At 54.1% G+C, this 22,412-nt stretch overlaps 1 protein-coding gene across 6 annotated transcripts; it reads right to left on the reverse strand.

Annotated features, from left to right (window-relative positions):
• Positions 1 to 4,284: 4,284 nt before the first annotated feature.
• On the reverse strand, positions 4,285 to 22,390 carry Epn1 (epsin 1). Of its 6 annotated transcripts, none has more exons than XM_052714466.1 (12): positions 22,275 to 22,388; positions 20,687 to 20,790; positions 18,927 to 19,271; positions 13,129 to 13,378; positions 10,306 to 10,430; positions 9,878 to 9,952; positions 9,265 to 9,348; positions 7,224 to 7,527; positions 6,750 to 6,860; positions 6,530 to 6,616; positions 5,065 to 5,322; positions 4,285 to 4,890 (listed from the first exon to the last, which is right to left on the reverse strand). In XM_052714466.1, exons 3-12 carry the CDS (start codon positions 19,152 to 19,154, stop codon positions 4,682 to 4,684), a joined length of 1,731 nt encoding a protein of 576 aa, XP_052570426.1. In that variant the 5' UTR covers positions 19,155 to 19,271; positions 20,687 to 20,790; positions 22,275 to 22,388; the 3' UTR covers positions 4,285 to 4,681. The 6 variants fall into 6 exon arrangements, with proteins under 6 accessions (XP_052570426.1, XP_052570427.1, XP_052570428.1 ...); XM_052714467.1 differs by lacking the exon at positions 22,275 to 22,388 and adding an exon at positions 22,114 to 22,263; XM_052714468.1 differs by lacking the exon at positions 20,687 to 20,790 and having other exon boundaries at positions 22,275 to 22,390.
• Positions 22,391 to 22,412: the final 22 nt, after the last annotated feature.

A 22,412-nucleotide genomic window follows, 5' to 3' on the forward strand; every position in this document is an offset into this window, starting at 1 on the left:
AACAAGCATGATGAACTACTTTTTGAGTATTTATGTGTATACCCACAGATTAGGGCTGCTTTCAACCTTAGCCATAAAAGCCTTTCTGCAGATTGGTCAAAGCGTTGAGAAGAAGTGACTATTGATTGCTCAGCCCTAGATGGGACATCTCTATCTTCCCCGCCCCCACCAAGGACATGGGGAATAATGTACAATGAGTTAGAATGGAAAGAATGTAAGATCTAGAGAGTTGGGGAGGAATGCCGTGAAATGCTGTCTTCTGGACACCGCGCTCATGAACTCACCATAGCCATGGTCACCTGCACAACATCAAGCAATAAGCAGTCAGCATCCCAGCAGGCAGTCCTAACTGAACTTAGGTTACCAAAAAACAAAAACAAAAAAAGGAGATCGAGGTGGAAGAGGGACATGTTGGGGAGTACCTATTGTGTGGAAGAGAAGGGTTGGATTAATCAAGATACATTTTGGGGGTTTTCTGTTTGTTTTGCTTGTTTTCAAGACAGGGTTTCTCTGTGCAGCCCTGGCTGTCCTGGAACTTAGCCCAGGCTGGCCTGAAACTCACAGAGATCTGTCTGCCTCTGCCTCCCTAGTGCTGGGATTGAAGGCATGTGCCACCATGTCCAGCCAATCAAGATACATTTTTAAAGTCTGCTTTTAAGCAGCAATTTTAAAAGTGCTCTTTACAATTTGCCAATTAAAACACTGTGGCTAAGACACAGATCTACCTAAAATAAAAACAGAAATCTGAAGACATCCCCAACCAGAACCAAAAAAAAAATAACAATTTCTAAGTGGAAAGTATGTCAGAAACCTACAGGAAATGAGGACTCCCAAGGGGATGGCGGCACTTACAGGGGTGGGGGTGGCTGCCTAGAACCTCAGCAAAATACCAGGAGCTCCAGGAATCTGCAGATTTTCTCAGAGCCAGGTGGCGAGTTCTGCAGCCAGCTGGCCTGCCAGCTCACTCACCGCGGTGCAACGCCACCAGAGCCTGTGCCAGCAAATCTGTCTACAAGATCCTGTGGTCAAAAAAAGCAGCAGCGCCCCATCAGCAGGAAATGTGGGTTCCTGTTTGTGCACAGTGAGACAGGGGAGGGCCGAAGGAGGGTCTGTGTCTCAGAAATGAAGTTCCCGAGAAGCTGCTTCAGCAGAGCAGGAGAGAGCCCACACGCCCCGTCCATGGTACACCGCAAGATGGCAGGGAGCCATGTGGTGGCAGAGTTCCTGGGAGCCACCTAGAGCTTCGATGTGAGGTGGCTGGTAAACCAACCCCATCCATCTCCCATGCCAACCAGAGTGCCGGGGAGGATCCTGTTAGGCAAAGATCTGCAGACTCTGCCACCCAGGCGTAGACCTCTATGGATCAAAACTTAGGAGTCCCTCTCACCCACTCTATTACTCAGGAGAGTTCTGCCATGGGATCTGTTCACTCCAGCCCCACTGCACAGATACCCAGGTCAGAGAGATACCCACAAACCCCTTCCCAACATGTAGGTCAACCCTGAACATGAGTTTCAGTTTAGCAAGAACCCCTCACCCTTTATGACTGGGCTCTTTATGCCAACCACCCCACCTCTACCCCAAGTGACGTCTAGTCCCCATTCAACAAGGCAATAATCAACCCCATGGGGCTAGAGAGATTGCTTAGAGGTTAAGAGCACTGGCTGCTCTTCCAGAGGACCGGGGTTCAATTCCCAGTACCCACATGGCAGCTCACAACTGTCTGTAACTCCTGTTTTAGGGGATCCAACACCCTTACCCAGATATATATGCAGGCAAAACACCAATGTACATAAAATACAAATAATTTTTTTAAATCAACCCCAAACCCTGTTCCCTCTTAGTCTTTTTCCACCCAGAGACCCACCGGATTGTCTCCATGACTTGCCCCACTCTGCATTCAGAGCTGAGCTGAATCTCTTGGTCCCAGTGGAAGACCCAATCACAGGGTCCCCTGAATGTGCAACAGCTCAGTCTTACTAAATAATCTGTGTACCTACATAATACACAGATATGGGTATCTACATGCCTGGGCATGCAGGGGCTGGCAGTAAATATCAGGTGTCCTCATCCACCCTCCGCTTTAAATCTTTTCATGTATGTATACATAGGTGTGTGCAAGGGAACAGGTGGAGCTCAGAACACAACCTCGGATGCTGGTCCTTACCTTCTACCTTGAGAGATGAGCTGGCCTAAGCCTAAGACGTTCTAGGGATGGATTCTCCTGCCTGGTCCCATCTCTCAGTAGCATACTACAGATGCACACTTCCATGCCTCTCTGAGTTCTAGACACAGGTCTTCACACTCCCATGAGTGTCTTACCTACTGAGCCACCTCGCCAGCCTCCACCATCATTTTGGAGAAAGGATCTCTCTCTGAACCTGGGGCTTATTAAGTGGCGGTTAGCCAAGAGTCTCCAGGATATACCACCCATGCCCACCCATCTGCGTCCCTTTGCTAGCCAGATGGGATTCAAGGCTGCGTCTTGCTTTCAGGTGGGTGCTAGAGGCCTGGACTCACGCTTGCACAGCACTCTACTGAGCCCGACCTCCAGCCCCGAACATGCTGCCTAGAGATGACGTAACTGAAGAGCCCTCTCACTGCTAGGAGGAGGTGATGTTTGAGCTGACTCATCCAGCATCTAGTCATGGGGATCACTCCACGCCCAGGTGCCGAGCCTCACAGAGGCATCTTTTAATGGCAGCACCTGATAAAAGTCTGGCGGCTGGAATATTCTGGAAAGGGGCATAAATGAGACACAATCTCTCTGGTGTTGCTTTGTACTTCAGACTGTAAGGGGTGAAAGGAAGATGTGACGGGGACATGCTAAGGTTGAGTCCTGGCTTCCAGGCCATGCTGCTTTCGGCTTTCTTCTTAAGAGATGGTGGACAGAGCATCAAGCCTTACCCTCCACCAGGCTGGGCAGTGAATGGATTGGAACCATCTTCCTCCTGTGCTTAACTGAAGCTGGTCTAAAGCTCAAAGGCACAGAATCACCAAATGCACTTCCTCCGGGGCACAGGGTCTGACCTGAGTGGTCACCCAACCATGAAGTCATTCACTCTGCCCACAAGATAAAGGACCCTCCAGCCTTCACAGCAAAACTAGACTGCCCTAGGAACCCCTCCCCCTGGAGCAGGGCCCAGAGCAGAGGGCAGTTGGGCACACCTCCCAGCAGTCCCAGAGCACTCAAGTGGACTGCTCAACCGGTAAACATCTACCAAACCACCCTGGCCGGGACGGAGCACCAGTCAGTGTCCCTGGGGACAGCCTCCTCTTTTACCTCCCCACTTCACCCTTCCCAACACCCCTGGCCCAGAAGAGGGAACAGATGGGGACCAGCGTGCTCCCTGTTGTCAGTGTCAGAAGCCACTCCACAGCCAGCAATGGTCCCTAATCAAATAACTCGGGGCAGGACACTTTTGCTCTACAGCTTATATATAGGGACCGCCCGAGTCATCTCTAAAGCCTTCACGATGTCCTTGACTACAGTCTCCCAGGTACATCCTCCCTAGGTCCTTTTCTGGAGTACTTTAACTGGCCTGGGTGCTGCTTAGACTCCAGCATGGTAAACAGAGTTGTGGTGATGTGGCTATACGTCTCACCGTGAGCCTCCACAAGAGAAGCAAGAACGGTCTGACCTCTGCACTGGCCCAACTCCCACCCAGCCTTCAGCCAGTGGAACTGTTAAGAAGAAGAACCCGGCAGTCGGGACCTGACCTGGGGAGTAACGGAAAGTCCAGGAAGCATGGCTCTGTTGGCAAATGCCTATCTGAATATGCAGGCTGGCAGGGGCGCCCACCTACTGACACAGTTATCACATGTGGTCCAGTGCATGACAAAGAGACGCCATCTGATGGACCACTGGGTTCAGCCAGCAGAGGCCAACAAGGCTCCCAAAGAGTGCTGGGATGAATCCCTGTGCAGGACTCAGCGACATGTGTTCAGTATTACGATTTCTTGGTAAAAATTCTTAATACCATCACCACCCTCAGCATCTACTTCAACATGTGACCCCAGACACAGCATCTCTCTGAAGCCTGGCATTCAAGGACTCCATTAGCTCCCAAGTGGGACCGCTCTGTGACACTCACCACAGCCCGGGCCCTGCCCGCCTCACCCAGCTCACCCCAGCTCCAGGAGCTGAGTCAGGGAATCCATGCTTCAGAAAGGTTAGTTCCCAGATGATGTCAAGAGGTGACTCAGTCCCAACCCTGAGTCTGCCCTGGAAGAGGAGCTTCTCAGGGACACATGAGTAGTGGATGGGAATTTGGAGGAGCCACACCCATGAGAATTGCCATTTATTCCCGGAGTTGCCAAAATCATCACCAAGGATTCACCAAGGGGTGCCAAGGGAACGAGGAGGCTCAAACACTGATTGGGGGTTGTCAGGAGTTTGGAGGAGGTGGAATGGGTGGGGGAACCCCAGCTGTCCCTCCCCCATCTAATGCCACAGAAAAGGTCCGCCTCTGGCCGGCTCCCCTCCCCAGCCCCCATGTCCAGTTTTTCTCAGGAGGAGGTGGGTTGGGGACTTGGGAAGAGGGTGTAGTGTGAGTGGGCCCCAGGAGGGGGAAGGGCACTGGGGGGAGGGTCCCCCATTTCACATGCACTCACAACACTGATCTCCCAGGGAACAGAAATCGGGGAAGCCAGCTGAACCAGGCCTCCCTCCTACCCTGGATTATAGGAGGAAGGGATTAGTGTTGGGGGCTGGGGGACCCGGGGGCATCATAGGAGGCAGGCCAGGGCCTCCACCAAGAGGAGAAATGTAGGTAGGTGGCGCTCCAGGAACTGGGGGCACAGGACTGAGGCGGAGCTGGTTCAGGGTGAGCGTTGCAGGGGGTGCTGGCTGGAAAGGATTGGTGACGGAGGGGCCGGTGGCCGGAGCTCCTGCAAAGAGAAGAAATGATAGACACAGGAAGCAGTCAGCAAGTGCATCTGCCCAGTGTCTGTGTGTCCAGGACATAACCCAGGTGGAGAGAAACACGCCTGCTCCACGAGGCTTCTGCTCTGGAGGGACCGGAGGGAGGATCAAGGATGCAGAGTCCCACATTCCACACTTACCGCTTGGCAGGAATGGGTTGGAAGCCTTGGCTCCTGGAGGTGTGGGGCCTGGCCGGCTCACCAGCGAGTCCAGGTCCACGAGGGCTGCATTAGGGCCTAGGAATGACTCCGGAGTCTTCCGTGTGGGAGGGGTGGGAGTTGGGGTCGCAGCGGGTGGGGGACTCCCCACAGTCTCAGCCAGAGACTCTCCAACCCCACTCATGTCAAATGCACCAGGGCTGCGGGCGGGCACCTCTCCTGCGAGCAACTCCAGTTCCCCTGGAAGAAGGCAGAACAGTGCTTGGAGGGACTGGCAGGTCCACTCGGAGTGGGGAGGTGAGGGTGAAGACTCAGGAAGGGACGGAGCTGCACCGTGGCAGGCTGAGCTGCGCCTAGACTCAAAACTATGAGGATCTTACTGTCGTGAACAGGTAGAAGGAATGACAGAATCAATGTCAAGACAAGCCACAGTGACAGTTTCAGGAAGTACAGTCTCTGAAGGCTGCTAGGGGACACCAGCAGTCTCAAAGGAGCACCTCTCCCAGGGGAATCCTCCAGCTACAAAACCCATATGACATTTTACTGTGCAAAAGAAACCTGGCAGACACCCATGACCCTGGGACAGTTCGTGACATCGGCAGGATACAGGGCGGACTTTTCCTCTGCGAATTAACAAATGGAAACACATTTCCACACCGCAACCAGCATCTCAAAGGAAGCTGGCTTAAATAAAGGAAACACAGCCAAGCCCAGCGGTGCAAGCCTATAATCCCAGCACTCGGGAGGTTTAGGTGGAAGGATCACATGTTCAAGGCCAGCCTGAGCTATAGAATATAGCAAGATCCTGGGGGGAAAAAAATAACTAACAGAGAGCTGGGGATGTAGCTCAACGGTGAGGCACTTACGTGCCTAGCATGAACAACTGGGATTCAATCCCAGTGTCACAAGAAACGAAAAAGCGGAGTGTGGGGAATGCACCTGTAATTCCAGACACCAGGGCCAAGTGAGGCAGGAGGATCACAAGTTGAAGGACAGCCTCGGTAACCTCGCAGTGTGTTCTCTCAGAAGGAAAAGTGCCCAGGGATAACCAGCCCCCGAGAGGCTTCGGAAAGACACCCCAGGAGGCCCGGGCTCACACTTGGGGTAACTGCTGTCAAGACCTGACCCAGCCCACAGCTGTCAGTCAAGGTGGGCGTGCTAGTCTGCTCCTCAGAGACTCATGGTTGAGCAGAAGACAGCCAGGGAGAAAGAAGTGAGCAAGACAAGGCAGGGTCGACATACTGATGTCATTTCTCCAGTTCCTGTCCCTCAGTGAATGACCCAGAGGCAGACACAGGTCACACATCTGTGAAGAGGGTGGCTGGCTCTGACTCACTCTATCACGTGCATCCTACACCCTCAAGTACAGCGGGCACCCGGTGCAACACAGGGAGAAGGAAGAACCAGGTTGGAGGCTCCTGGGGAGTCGGGAGGAGGGGTGACTCACCCGTGCTGCTCCCAGAGGTTGGCAGGGTAGTGCGAAGTCGGTCGAAGTCTGAGAACTCATCAGGCTCTGTGTCAAAGCCCCCGACTGCTGTGGGGGCCAAGATGTTCCGCTCAGCACCTGCTTGGGGACGCGACCTCAACCTCCTCCACCCTCGGGGTCCAGATACACTCAGCACTCATCCCCGGACCGCCGGCCCAGCCCAGCACAGGGCGGCCAGTACCTGCAGTGCCGTTGCTGCTGGGCTTGGCAGGTGAACCTCCCCAGGGGTCAGAGAAAGCCGGGGCAGGTGCCCAGGGGTCAGAAGAAGGGGGTCCACTGACGGGGGCCCCACCTAGATGAGGAAGGATGCATATCAATGAGTAGCCCCTCCTGCTCGGGCAGCTGCTGCTTCTCAATCTGTGGTGGTTCAAAGCCACCCAGGTGACCAGCCCCCCTTCCAGGCCTTCTGCCTACACACACATGTGCTTTAGCCAGGCAGGGTCAGGCCCCCCATACCTGGTCTCAAAAGCACCCCGGCCTCCCTACCCCTTGCCCCTTGACAGCCCTCCTTACTGAACCTCATCCAGACAGAGGCCCAAGCCCGCTCTCTCTCTCTCTGCCCTGGCCATCTCACGGCCCTCACTGTGCCCAGGACACCCTTCGTGAAGGGATAGCTGGCCCAAGGGGATGCAAAAAAGCAGATGGTGGTGCTCACCATCAGAGCTTCCCCACGGGTCAGGTGTGGGCCCCTCTCCAGCTGCAGGAGCTGGGGTCCCACCCCAGGGGTCAACAGAGGGCCCTGGAGGGGCTGCAGGCCTCCAGGGATCCCCAGAGGCTGGCGTGGAGGCTGGGCCACCCCAAGGATCAGCAGCTGGAGGGGCAGCAGGTCCCCCCCAAGGGTCTGAAGCAGAAGCAGCTGGAGGGATGCCAGTGGCCACAGATGCCGGGCCCCCCCAGGGGTCGGAGGCCTGTGCAGGGGCTGGGGCCGTGAAGACGTCAGCAAGATCCATGAGAGAGGACTGTGGGAAAAGAAGGAAAGGGACATGAGGAGAGAACCAGGGACAGTCAGGAGGCCACCGCTTGCACCTGCCCTCCCCAACCCCAGGTTGCCCACCATCTATCCTCCCAACTCCCCACCCGGCCACTCCCCAAAGGTCTTCCTCCAAAGGGCCCTAGCCCGTTCCCTACACAACCACCATGGGGTCGTGGGTGAAGACAGAGGTGAAGCCCTCCTCCCCACGACCGGCAGAGCCGCAAGCCGTCCCTCACCCACCGTGTGCCTTGGTCTGATTTTTTGTTGTGTTTTTCGAGACAGGGTTTCTCTGTGAAATAGCCCTGGCTGTGCTGGAACTCACTCTGTATCCCAGGCTGACCTCCTGCCTCTGCCTCCCGAGTGCTGAGATTAAAGGTGTGCACCACCACTGCCTGGCTCTGGCTGGATTTCTAAGCTGCTCTAACCCAGCTCTCCCCACAGCACGCCTTCCCTGAGCTCCCACCAGGTCACCCTGACCATTATTCCTCCTGATGCCACGTCACCGTCCTGCAGTGACTCCCATGCAGTGCCGCCTGCCTATGGCTGCCTGGCCACGTGCAGACACTTAAGCAATGCCTGGTGATCTGTGGGCAGGCATGTAAAAGTGCCAACCACAGCCCTCCCCTGACAGTGGAGATATCCTACATATGCGCTCTCTCTCTCTCTCTCTCTCTCTCTCTCTCACACACACACACACACACACACACACACACACTCCCATCGGTACCCAGGAGGCAAACAGCCTCAGAGAGAGGACAGCCAGGCCTTCCCCAGGTGGCCACACTTACACTCAGAGTGTAAAGGGCAGAGGCAGAAACAAGTGAGTCTCCCACAGCCAGATGCAGGACCTCCCAGGCCTAAGGCCAGCTTGAGCAGACACTGCTGCCTATCAAGGAAGCCACGTCGGCAAGAGTCACATTGGAACTGGGGCTGGAGCTCGCAAAGTACTTGTCTAGAATGCACAAAGCCCTGGGTTCAATCCCCAGCCATGCATAAAATCATGCAATGGCAGCACATGCAAATACATCTCAGCACTCGGGGTGGAGAAGCAAGGATCAGAAATCCAGGGTCATTCCGGCTACACAGAGCTGAAGGCCAGCCTGGGCTATACGAGACAGTGACTCAAAAAGAAGTCTCACTGGCTAATCACATGGAAACAAGCCTGCTCTTTATGACCCCAACCTGGAAGCAGGTTAGGCTCGGGGTATGCAGAGTTATAGACACTCAGGGCAGAACACTGACTGCGGGTAGCTACGATGCTGCTGCTGCTGCTGCTGCTGCTGCTGCTGCTGCTGCAATCTCAGCCCCAAGTGCAGCTAGTCCTGACAGAAAGATCGGAAAGCCTGCCTGGCCTAACCCTGTCTACACGCAGAACCATGAGAAAACAACTGCACGTGACCAGACGTGAGCAGGATCTAGAAAGTCTACCACACGGCTGAGCGCACAGGCGTGGCAGACCAACTCTTCTGTACCTTGGTCTGGGGAGGCTCAGGCAGGGTCTTTGGATGGCATCTGGCAAAACAGTATGCATGGACAGAGGAGCCCCATGTCCTGCCTCCTCAGCTGGTCAGGCTGTGGGGCAGGCAGAACAGGCCTCTGACCTGGACCTTCCTTTACAGGACCGCCCTCCGAGTGAGTGCAGGTGACCCAGAGGGCAGAGCACACCGGCACTCACCTCCTCCCTGCCCCCAGAGGGCAGAGCACACCGGCACTTGGCACTCACCTCCTCCTTGCCCCCGCTCTCCCTCTTGCTCTCCTCTATTGCCATCTGCAGCCTCAGGTCATCCCCACGACGGATCCGTTCTTCCTATGGGAGGCAGAAGCAGCCAGACAAGGTAGGGCTCAGAACGTAAGCCATGAGAGGGCAGCTGGCCCAGCCCGAAGTCCCCATCCCAACCAGCCCCTCTCCCACTCTGAAAACGAAAATGGAAAAATTAAAATGGGATGTGGACAATGTATGGAATGTGGATGGGACACCTGGGTCAAAGGGAGGGCAGGAGGCAGAGGAGCTGGTGTGACCTAGAGAGGGAGGGGTTGTATACAGTGCTCTGGAAGGGGTAGCCAAACCCGGTTTGTGAAAACAGCTTAGGTGACCCTCTCATCCCGGCCTCTGCTGAGGTGCAGGACTGCTTAGGGAAGCTTGCACCCCCAGATAGCTGCAGCAGATCTACCCAGTGTCCTGGGTGCCCACCCTGGCTTCTGTTCGGACCAAGGTTTCTACAGCTAAAGTTGCTGAACTGAGGGCTGAAAGTGAATACACCTGTATCCAGGGAGGCCCTTCGGGAGGGGACAAGGAGTAAGGGAAGCCCTGGGAGGGGCAGGGAGGCCACTCTGACCTTATCGTGCTCCTCTCGGCTCAAACTAAGGGCCAGCTGGAGCTGGACGTCGTCCTCGGGGCCGCAGGACGGGGGCTGGCGGAGAGAAAGTATGAGGGCAGGGCAGGGGAAGCCAGAGCCAGAGCACCAGTCAGAGAGGCAGGCCGGCCAAGGGACAGCAGGCCAGGGCTGAGCGAGGCCAAGAAAGAAAGGGACAGGGCTTCTCCCCAGCCGGTGACAAAGGGCAGGGAAAGCGGCTGTGCACCTGACTGCCAAAGGGCAGGACAGCCTCCTGGGAGCAAGGAGCTGAGGTGGAGGGGCGAGGAGCACCAGAAGAGAGAGAGAGAGCAGGGGCAGGGAGAGGGAGAGCAGGTGGAGAGTGAGGCGGGCGAGGCATGAGGACAAGATGGCAGAACAGAAGCCGGCCCCCCGTCTGCAGCGCCCCATACCTGGTCAGCCTCCTCCTTGCTCATGGCCAGGGCCAGCTGGAGCTGCAGCTCCTCTTCTCCGCTGCTCTGCGGCCAGGCCTGCTCTGCCTCAGGGGCTGGTCCAGAGCCCACAGCTGCTGAGGAGGCTGGAGACAGGAAGACATCAAGACACAGATGGGCCAGAGACCAAGAGCTGGGAACCCACAGACAGACACGGGGTTGCGGCCCAGGCCCCAGCACAGTGCCCCTCCCCAGGCCTTTAGGGGCCAAACCGGGAGGGAAATGAATGGAGCCAGAGTCCAGGGAGGGCCAAAGGGCAGCCCACCCTCAGAACAGCCATCGGCAGAACAGCCATCGGCTGATAGGGAAAAGGAAGACCTGGGCGCCCACGCCTCCAGAGGGATCCCCCTAGTTTCCCAGGCTAGGAGAACTCCCAAGAAAGCAGACAAGAGCCTCGTTGCCAGGCAGAACTGCAGCCCTGGCAGGAACAGCTGGAACTTAAGAGGAAAGGCAACATCTGTCCAGACTCCGGAACCCAAGGAAGGGAACAAGAACCCTTGGTGTCAGGAGGAGAACAAGACAGGAGGGACAGGCCACGTGAAGTTCAAGAGAGGCTCCAGGGCCAGCAGAAGGCGGGAGGTCAATGGCGCACTCCCGAGAGGAGGCCCGAGACCCCAGGCCCTACAATCAGCATCTTTCGTCAGCCCTCAGTCCTGCCACCGTGCGCCCCTCGGCCGGCCGGCCGGCCGGCACTGTCCGCAGGCTCCACGGTGGTTCCTGACTCTCTGCCAAGAGGGCAGGCTCTCTAACCTGCGCCCGCAGTGTTTCAGAGCAGATCCACACACCACAGGAAGCTGTCTGCTCCTGTCCCCAAGCACTTCCACCCTAGGACAGGTCCTAGGGGCTATCCTCAAGAGGTGGGTGCTGGCAATCCCTACCCCGTGGCAAACCTTTGCTGTGCAAATACCTTAAGGCTCCCGCCCAGGTTGAATGTACTAATCCTGAAGGCCCCACTTCAGGCCTTCAGGCCTCGGAAATAGACATCAACCAACAACCCGAGAGCTTCCCACACCGACCACCCAGCTCCACGCTCCCTGTGGCTGCCAGCCCTTTGCAGCCCTCTCCGGCTCCCTTAGCAGTCCCCCTTCCTCTCCAAGCAGCTTGCTCTGGGAAATGGGTCAGCAGACTCTGGCCCATGGCCAAAGCCGGCTCTTTAAATGGTTGAGAAAGAAAATGAAAGAGCATGTCAAGACATACAAAAATCATTAAGAAATTCCAACTTTAAGCCAGGCGGTGGTGGCGCACACCTTTAATCCCAGCACTCAGGAGGCAGAGGCAGGCGGATTTCTGAGTTTGAGGCCAGCCTGGTCTACAGAGCAAGTTCTAGGACAGTCAGGGCTACACAGAGAAACTGTCTCGAAAAACAAACAAACAAAAAGGCCCGTCCCAGTTTCAGAGTCCATGGCGGAGCGTAGAGAGCATGTGACCCGGCTCCGATCCTCACTTGTGTGTGGACTGGGAGAAGCACGTGCCTGAGGCTCCTTGGTCCGCAAGGCTCAAGGTACTCAAGTGTCTGGCCCCTCAGGAGCATGGCCATGTCTAACAGCTGAGAAACTCTCCTCGCAGAAACTAGGAAGATAGCTTAGTGGTTAAGCACTTGTGGCACAAGCATGAGGACCAGAGTTCCGGCCCCCAGAACCCACCTGAATGCCAGGTAGACTTGACACTAGTCATTCCAGCCTAGGGACAGACAGGGGCTCTCCAGAGCAAGCTGGCTCACAAGACCAGCTGGCATACCGGTGAGCTCTGAGTTTGACTGAGACCACGCATCAAAAAGAACAAGGTGCAGAGGATCAACACCGGGCTCCACCCACGTGGGTATGAGTGCACGGCCATCTGCCCACATGTGCAACCCCATACACACATATGCATGCATACCACACACCTTCCATGAAGCCAACCAGGCATGCTCCTTGCTACAGACAAGCCTCCTCGGCCCAGCCCAGTCCTACCTTAGAGCCTGCCCTCCTCACCCTCCATTCTCTACCCCAGCTGGTCCTTCCCACAGTGTCAGCGTCCCAACACTGACGCCAAAGCTGATGCAGCAGACGGAAGGCAGGCTCCATCTGCCCTGGAAGGTCCCACTCAGCTCACCCCCAGGGCAGCACTGTCTCACCAGCCCCACAACCACATGCAAACTGAGGGTTCACAACAGCCCCGCCTCATCCCACTCTCCCGGACCATGATAAAATGACAGCCCACACCTGCCACCGAACGCGTCACTAGACAGACCACAGCCGTATGACATGGGACGTCACTTGCATTCCTCCTCTTCAAATGTTCATCACCACCCACCAAACTGGAACTCACCACCTACAAACAACATCCTAAAATCTCTAAAAGTAGACTCCCAGGCCTCGCCGTGACCGGGCCAGCCCTCACCCATGGTGCCGACCTCCTTCCTGCGCCCTTCGGGCCTGTGCACTGCCCTTTAGCCAGAAGGACAAGCTACAGAAGACCAGAATGGCAGCTCCATCAGAGGCTGACCTGACCCGTACCTCGGGAGTCCCGAGCCCCACGCAACCTGACAAGACGTGGGTGCACCTGCTTGGACCCTCCAAGGACCAGGGCAGAGGTCAGGGACTCTGCTGGCTGCCCTCAGGGTCTGGACACACCTGGGCCCAAAGGAGGCATTCAGCAAAATTGCAGGCAAGCTGAATGAAACTTCTAGAGCCTGAGGCCATCACACGAGGAAGGAAAGGGTGGGTCAGCTGGAACGGGCCCACAGGAACAGAGGACAGATCCAGCTGTCAGGGACTTCCAGGAGTGGGAGAGAAACCTCACCCGTGGCAGTCTGTGCCAGCTTCTCCTTGGTCTTGAGCGCGTGGGCGCGCTCCTCCCGAAGCCGATCCTCATCACGCAGCAAAGCCACCAGCTGCTTGGCCTTCTCCCGCACATTCACACCCTGGTCCTTGCCATCACGGTCCACATACTGGAAGTCCTTCAGCGTCTGCACCGCATACATGTTCTCTTTGCACTGTTGTGATACACGCTCAGAGCCAGTCTTGATGAGGTACTCCATCAACGTCATGGCCTGCAAGGTGCAGGTACACCAGTCACTGACACTGAACTCCGCTAGCAAAGGGACTAAAGACTGTGGAAGGAAGCATTTGGGCCCTGGGGCAGCTGCCCACATTCAAGTCTCACAACCCACAGTAGAGTGTGGAACAGACCTAAAAAGGAGAGAAGTGGGGACATAGGCTACCATGAGCAACAACGCACTGCGCTCCATGAGAAGCTAGGCACAATGACCACACAATGTGTGGTCCCATGGGTATGAAATGTCCAGAAAAGACTTAACTCGGACAGACAGAGGAGATCGTGGGTGCCAGGAGACAAGTATGAGCAGGGGATATTCAATGGGGGGGGGGGGGGGGGGGGGTGTCAAAGAAAACGTGCATCTAGCAGCCAGAGGTGTGGCTATCAGCACTGAATGCACCAGATGCCTCTGAACTGGTCACTCCAAAAAGCTGGCTGCTGTGCGTGAGCTCTACGCAGTTCAGTTAACAGTAACACAGAAGACAGGATGGCAGCCACCAATGCAGCCAACCTGGGCATTTCTTAGGACCACAAACACACCCACACCCTGAAGGCAAGATCTGAAGCCGCAGGGCCAGAGCAAACTACAAAGTGCAGGAAGTCTTAGGATAAAGAGATGGCCTGCTCCTAGAGGGATGAAATAGCACAGGAGGCCGCTAGTCCTAGGCTTTCTCAGAAAGGATAAGCGCCCAAGCCAAGCCAGACACAACACCAGGAATGACAGATCAGAGCAGAAGCACTACCACTCAGTCGTATCCTTTGGTATCTTTCCTATTTTGTAATATGCGAACAAATTCCCTTTTCAGAAAAATGAAATTAAGTACTTAAGGAAAAAATAGAAATAATAACCCAAGGGCTGGAGACGGCCCAACGGTTAAGAGTACTTACTGCTCTTGCAGAGGACCCCAGTTCCATTCCCAGCACCCACATGGTGACTCACAACCATATATATTCCAGTGCCAGGGGTCTAACGCCCTCTTCTGACCTCTGCAGGCACTAGGCACATAAGCGTTCCACACACATAGACACAGGCAAACACTCATACACATGAAGTAAAAATAAATAAATCCTAAACCACTGAAATAAATAACCAACCCAAGGAAAGACTAGACTCGAGGCCTGTTTCCAGAGCAACGTCATGGTCATGGTCCCTATAAGACTCTGAAAAAGGCTTAGCCACTGACCAAGGAGAAAAGCACACCTTAGGTTTTACAGGTGACTGCAGAGACTTCATGGAGCCCCCAAAACTCAGATGTAGAATGGAATGGGAAGAAATGGGACATAGGAGGCAGCCACAGGAGCTAAGCACTATCTAAATGGTGAAAATTGCCATAAAACAATGCTACACCTCATTAAAGTTTTGTAACGTGGGGGGTGGAGGAGAGTGCAAGAGACAGACAGACAAATTTGCTATGTAGACCACACTGGCCTCAGAACTCACAGTAGGGCCTCAACCTCCTGAGAACTAGGATTACAGGTACATGCCACCACCCAGCTTTGGAAAGGCTCTCTGGTATTTACATCTGATTAGTCCCCAACTGGCCCTGGCGGTAGGCAGTGTTTACTCTCGGAGGAGAAAGATTTCTATGCATGGTTACACCCCAAGAGGAAAGGCAGAGAGGCAGGTCTGGGGCCCTAGTGCTTTGGAATCCACAATCTTCCCGATTGAGACCAGAAAGTCACTACGCCAGGGCACACCTGCAAATGTTGTCAGAGCCACGCAAAACAGGACAGAAGCTTGGGGCAGGAGCAAAGTATATAAACGCCTTCACTTCAGAGAACATCGCCCTTTGTGCCATGTGGTTATGAGAAGCCTTCAAACTTGCAACTCTCTGGACTTCGGAATTGCAGCTCAAGACTACGAAGCAGGAAACCACCCAAATACCCAGGCACGGTGCCACTCGTACAAAAGCTGCTGCAAACGCACTGGGGCCACCCACCCATACAGAACATCAGTGTATCGGTGACACAATGGCTACATGCAACAACACAGACAAGCAGAGATCACCACCCCAGCCCTGGTGAGCACAGGAAGAGACCCCAGAGGCCACACATCACTGGCCCCATACCTAAGCAGTTCCAGGAGAGACTTCACAGACATCCACGGTGCCCCTGGGGAGGGATGTCACAAGGAAGCCTCCTAGGGAACAGAACAGGTCCTCTATCTCCCTCTGGGAGGAGGCTCCAGAGCTGTGCAGCTCCACACAAGCTCATCAGGTTATGCACTCACGATTTAGCTGATCTGCTACTCCTCAATGAAAAGCTTGGAATTTTTTTTTTTTTTTGAATGTGGGCAACTGAACTGGATGATCCCAAATAGAGAACCCATGGAACTTGTTAAGTCTTAAATCAGTTCTACCACAGATGTCCTCCTATATTAAAATGAACATTAGAAACAGGGTCAGCTCCATTCCCTATAAAGGTCCCGGTGATAACTATTTCCATTTTCACACCACACAGTCTGTCCAACTACCCCACAGCGGTAGCTGCAGGGGCCTGGCTGTGTCCGACAGAACCTGACTTACAAAGCAGGCGGTGCCCAGGACTGACCCGCAGCCCGCACTCTGCTGACTTCTAGTTAGTCTAAGATAAAGACTGGGGAGACTGAGTCTCATGTTCCTGAGAACATCGGACAAAGGTGTGGATTACAGTTCCTCACTCCCAAACTGCCAGGCCCCTAAAGCACATCCTCTTTCTCCACAGGGTGACTAGACCCACAGTGTTCGCCAGGAAGGACTGTACAAGCAGAAGCCCCAGCACAGCACAAGGAACCAGAGACTAAAAGCAAGCAGGACACCAGCATAGCCACATGGGACAGACACTGCAAGCACTCAAAGCCACACCCAGATCCCCAGGAGCCCTGCCAAGGGGGACCACACAATTAGAGTTCAGGGGCACACCTGCTGTCCGGACCACAGACCAGCTAGAACAAGTACACCAGTCAGAACCCAGAAGGCTGTGCCTAGAAAGGGAGATTTTCCTGTACACCAATCGTATTTTGGTAAATCTATCTTTAAAGAACCCTTGAAAGCCAGGTATGGTGTCTCACACCTATAATCCTGGCACTCAGGAGGCAGAGGCAGGTGGATCTCTGTGAGTTTGAGGCCAGCCTGATCTACATTGTGAGTTCCAGGACAGCCAGGACTACATTAAAAAAAAACATTATCATCATCATCACCATCATCATCATCACCACCACCATCATCATCGTCATCGGAACCTGTGAGCAGCCCGACAGTCTCTTTCAGGAAGCCTGACTGCTGGAGGCTACAGGATCCTCACCGGTCCCTCCAACTACAACAGGCCACCCTCTACTTGCCTGAGAGCTGCCTAAGGGATGGAGCCACGGGAAGGTCAGAAACAGAAATAAACATGGAATCAAGACACAGCCCCTCCTGGACTTGCACCAGCCCCGGAAGCAGCCACAGCTCAACCTGACTTCAGGAGCCCACGCACAGCCCCTGCACCTCCCTGCCATATACCACCTCCGGCACTAGAACAGCATGCTCTAGAACTCCCTGGCCCTAGCTAAGGCACCTCACTGTTCTGGGCTCCTAGCAGCACAGTCTCAGCCATTAAACAGGAAGGGTCTGCACTCCAGGGCCGCTCCATCCCCACTAAAGCCCTGCAGCCCTCCTCGCCCTCCTCCTCCTCCTCACCCCAGCAAAGGCTTGCTTTGTGACAATGGGCTTTTCCCCAGTTACCAGCAGAGTAAATGCCACCTAGGTTTTCACTCTAAGTCCAATAAGGAACTGCATCAATGATTAAATACAAGCAATGGCCAATCCTGGTGTGTCGTGATGGGCATGAAGCAGACCTCAAGTCTCCACTTCAGTATGTAGATGGTACTATGTCTCCTCATCTTGAAGCAGAGAAAACCATCCTACCTTGACAGGAAGTCTCTCAGATAGTCCAGGACATGTAGACTTTAAACCAGGGCCATGAGAGCTGGTGCCTCTGTCCCCTGGGATGGAGAGTGGGCCCTCCAAACCAGGGAGATATCGGGTACTAACCTGGGGGCCGAGTCAGAAGAGCAGTGACTCCTCGCCACGGAAGGTAGTCCAGCACCTGGCCCAAGGTCCCATGATCAACACTGTGATTCGGGCAGCCGGCCCCAGCCCATTCCTTTACCTCTGAACAGAGTGACCAAGGTGTGGGAGGCAGTAGCGGGTCCCCCACTCCCTAAGAGCAATGGTCCAACCTGAAACTGATTTGCTCAGTACCGCCCCGATGTTTTCTTTTCTAAAGAAAGCCTGAGACTGGGGTACCTAACTCCTCACGCATGAAACCAGACCACATTTACCAAACTTACATACCCATGGGCCCTCTGACCCAGCAACTCCAGCACCAGAAAAAAGCAAGCGCATCAGGATATTTACAGCAGTTTTGCTTAAAAAAGCAAAACACCACCACAGCCTGGAAGCGTAGGCCTGTAATTCCAGCTACTTGGGAGACTGAGGAAGTTCACAAGTTCAAGGCCTACTTGGACTACAGAGCGAGTCGGAGGCCAGCCAAGGCAATTCAGCAAAACTTTTATCTCAGAAAAACAAGTAAAAACTGGTTGAGAATGTAAATAAATGATAAAGCGTTTGCCTAATGTATGTGAAGCCCTAGATTTAAAACCCGGTATGGCAAGCAACAAAAACACACAACACGTCTCCATCGCCCCAAAGTTCCCCTGTGCTCCACTTTATCTCCCTACTGCATACAACGCTGGACAAGCCTGTTATCTGTTCCCGAGTCTCTGCCTTTCCCAGCAGGTCAATAAATGCCAGCGAACCTGACATCCACATAACCTTACAGGGAAGGCAGCTGAGATCACATGTGCTGTGCCAACGTGCCCACAGTTCAGGGCCGTCTGGGCACTGGGAGCACCCATCGCAGAGCGTGGACAAAGATGGCTTTCAGAAGCTGGGAACTGCTCAAAAACAAACAAATCAAACAAAGACTGAAGGATCAGGAGCTCACACTCAGCTACAGAGTTCAGAGCCAGCATGGGCTCTGTAAGACCCAATCTCAAGAAAACCTCACTAAATGAATCAACGTGTATATCTGTGTAGTGACACAGGCCTGCGATTTCAGAACTCATCAGAAGGCAGAAGGATCACTGCAAATTCTAGGCCAGCCTGAGCTACACAGAAAGACCAAAAGAAAGTAAATAAGTTTAGAGAAAAACCTGTCTGTAAAGAATGCATCCTCCTTCATCATTCCCTTAATGACACCGTGTAACCACATATCACACACCGTTTACGTTGTACTAGGTGCTGTAAGCAATCTAGAGATACTTGAAAGACGTCACCTGGCCGCTCACAAGGACTGCACCATTTCATAGAAGATACTTGACCATCATCAGACTCTGGTCAAGTGGGGAGCTAGGAACCAATGCCCCGGGGATACTGAGGAGGACTCTGCTACCAAGAGACTTAACGTAAGAGAACAGTCTTTAACCAGGCCCCATCCTGAGAAGGGGGGAGGGGCGCTAGGCAAAGCACACCCTGCTGTGCTCTTGTTCCCGCCCCAAGGAACCACACCCAGGTGCTGACCTTGTAGACGTGCCTCCAGTTCTTGCCGTGGTCATTGAGCCGCTTCCAGATCATGCTCATGATCTCGGAGAAGGCCACAACATTGTAGGTGAGGTCAGCAATCTCTGACATGAGGGAACTGGATGGGCCCCAGGGATCATTGCTTGTGGCTTCCCGGACCTTGATCTCAGCCTCTGAGTAGTTGTGGACGATATTCTTCATCTGACGCCGAAGCGATGAGGTCGACATTTTGCCCAGTGGTGGTGTCAAGGGGCACCAGCCCCCTGAGGCATGGAGAGATGAGGCGACTCACAGAGGGAGACCGCAATGGATGCCGGTAGATCACCACATCTGAAGCGGGAGAGTCTTTGGAAACACAAAGGAGACATGGGCTAACCAGCACCCAAGCTGCCCTGAGCCTCCCACTCTGGAGGTTCCCCAGCACTCTTGAGAGGAAGGCAAGATGCTAAGTGGCTGAGAAGACTCCCTCCCCTGCTAACCTCTGACTTAAAGTTAGCCCATCCTTCTTTCAGTTCCTCAAACAAGCCTAGCTTCTTCCTGCCTGGGGCCCCAGACCAGCTGAGGCAGAACATGCAGTGGTAGGGTCAGACACCCGAGTCCAGACCCCAGTTCGGCTGAACAGGGCAGGCCTCAAACTTTGGACCCTAGTTTTCTCCTGTACAAAATGAAGTTCTGTGAGATAAGGGTCCTCCTAAACAGAAAGTTTCAGTAAAGGCTGGTCAGCTCTCAGGGAGCAGCCCAGCTGTCCTACTAACAAATTCTCCTCCTTCCTCCACAGAGACTGCCACACATCCCCAGGCCTCTGCTTAAACATCTTTACCGCTGATGATAAAGGGATTCTTATGAGTGGATTCCTGTGATTTTCAACCTATTTGTCTGGTTCTGAAGCTACGGGGACCTAAGACCCATAGCGGTGGAAATGATATTTGTTTGTATATGGTTTTTCCCTACCAAGAAGCTGGTGCCGGAAAACGTTCAATAAACAGTGCGGGAAGCAGATGGAGAAGGACGGAAGCAAAGACCTCTAGGACAGGAGTCATGACGGAAGAGGCCCGGAGTCATGACGGAAGAGGCCCGTGATGGCATTAAAGAAATGGTGGGGAGCCAGAGGTGGTGTCCCCAGGCAGTGGGAGGCGGGGGCATGTCCCAAGGGCAGGGAGGGAGGCTCAAGGCTCAAGGGAGGAGAGATAAGGAATGTAGGAGTCCCCAGTCATGGGTACCCGCTGTGCCATGAGGCACGCATTATCACATTTAATACCGAATGCAGACAACAGCCTCATGGGAGTTAAAAAACTCAGCCAAGGTTAGATAATAAATGCCAAAGATTACCCAACTATGAAACAAGCCTATTTTACTTCTATAAATTCATACTTGAGGGGAGGGGTTGACACAGCATCTCTCTACACAGCCCAGGCTGTCCTGGAACTCAACATGTAGACCAGGCTGGCCTGGAACTCAAGAGATCTCCCTGCCCCTCCCTCCCAAGTGCTGGCATTAAAGGTGTGTGCCATTAAACCCATGCTTTTAAATTAACCTAAATAAATTAAACCTGTGCTGTGACCAGCTGATGAGAAAATATCAAGGGCAGGAACCAGGCAAATGAGGGTAATACTAACGAGCACTTCCACAACCCTTACATCCTTTGTAGGCACCCATTAAGTGCTTTACACTATCAACTCAAGCCTTACAAATCCGTGACTCACAGCACTTTACACAGGAGGGAACATGGAGACATTAACGCCTTGCCCAGGGACACACACCTCACAACTGGAGCAGCCTGGGTCCAGAGTAGGCTCCGATCACCAGTCTATGTCTCTCCAACAAGCCATGGAGGGAGATTTACTGAGCCCTACCATGATCCAACCTGAAGGAAGACATAGGTGAATGGGAGAGGCTGCTCTCTGCCTTGAACTCGGGTCAGAGAACGGAGCACCTGCAAGCAGGCATAACTAGGCAAAAAAAAAGGTGGCTGGGTCCTAAGACAGGACCAGACAGACACGGTAAGACAAACGTGTGTGAGAGGGGGGGGGGGGGCACAGAAACTCAGACAAAAAGAAAGCAACAACAAGGCAGGAGGGCAGAAAGACAGGGACCCCGAAACAAAACACACACACACACAACACACAGGGTTCCAGATGAAGACAAAATCATACATACATACACACATACATACCCAAGATAATTAAAAATAACACAAAATGTACACACAAATCCCAGCCACAGAAGCAACCAGCAAAACAAACCTTGTGCCTCAGTTCACTGAACTGTGTAACCAACGGAGGGATGCTACCTGGCAGGCTTGCTGATTAAACAAGATGTGTACATAGAAAGGGCTTGGTTCTGTGCCCCACAGACAGTAGGCGCTCGGTACCCCTGCCTGCTGTTATTATCAGAGAAAACCATTTCCAAAAGGGTGGCATCTAAGGATGCGCTATCCTAACACCAACCTACTTCAAGCATGTTCGAAAAAAACATACCAGATTTCACAGATACTGCTGAGAATGGGGCAGTTTTCCACATTTAATTAATTTAGAAATGTTTATTAAACAGTGCAAACAATACAGCGAAATTCTCCCCAAGGGGAATTCAAATAACTGGTATCAAACACTAAGCGAAACAAAAATCTCTAATAATAATAACCCGGGCTCCGAGTAATCACTTAACTCCCGGCCAGACACTGTTAAGCACTTCACAAGCACCACCTCAATTAATGTGCAGAGACCCTGTGGTGCAGGAACTATGAATGCTTCCATTTAGAAGGCTAGGAAACTGAGGTCTGGAGCCCAAGGCAAGCAGCAGGGCGTCTGGATCCCACAGTCAGAGCTCCTACCCATACCACCAGAAACTCAGAAACCTGGGAAAAGGGGGCGCATCCTCAACCAAAGCAAAAGGTTCCTGGGAAAGACCTAAGGGCCTGGGGGACGACAGCAATGGTGGCAAAAACGAGACGTGAAGACCGGGAGAGAAATATGCACCAGAGGGAGACAGGTCCGGGGAAATGAAGACACAAACCCACAAGGGACGAGAACGGTATCCTGACAGGAACGCGGAGCGATCCAGGACACAAACACACGGCACTCGGATCTCCAAACCCTTTTGTACGAACACCGAAACACAGAGGCAGGGCAACACAAGCAACAGGACCGCGCGAGACGGGGACACTGACAATCCCAGAAAAGACACACACCGGCAGGCAAACCCGACCCGGGCACAGTGGTAAAAAAGCAGCCACAAGCCATCAGCGGCTGGAACACCGGCTCCGAGGCTGGCTGGACCCGCGCGTGCCACGGCCCAGGCCAGGACACCGGACTCGCCGCGACGGAGGCCAGCATTGCGCCCCTCTCTCACCTCGGCCCACTCACACCGGGCTCCCGGGGGTCATGACGGTCAGCCCCCTGCCCCCGCTCGGCCTCGGTGTCGCGGAGCGCGCGCCGGGCTGCGGGAAGCAGAGGTGCGCACGGGCGCACGCACAGACGCACGGACGCA

This window comes from Peromyscus californicus, unplaced genomic scaffold, assembly GCF_007827085.1.
Source record: "Peromyscus californicus insignis strain IS unplaced genomic scaffold, ASM782708v3 Scaffold_4__1_contigs__length_199733344, whole genome shotgun sequence".
NCBI lineage: Eukaryota > Metazoa > Chordata > Mammalia > Rodentia > Cricetidae > Peromyscus > Peromyscus californicus.

Coding starts and splice junctions, on each gene's coding strand:
- Epn1 (XM_052714468.1), bottom strand. CDS start 19,154: ATGTCGACCTCATCGCTTCGGCGTCAGATGAAGAATATCGTCCACAAC. Junction 9,953..10,305: donor GCAAGGAGGAGGCTGACCAG/GTATGGGGCGCT, acceptor TCTCTCCGCCAG/CCCCCGTCCTGCGGCCCCGA. Junction 5,323..6,529: donor AACCTCTGGGAGCAGCACGG/GTGAGTCACCCC, acceptor GCCTTCTTCCAG/GGGAACTGGAGTTGCTCGCA.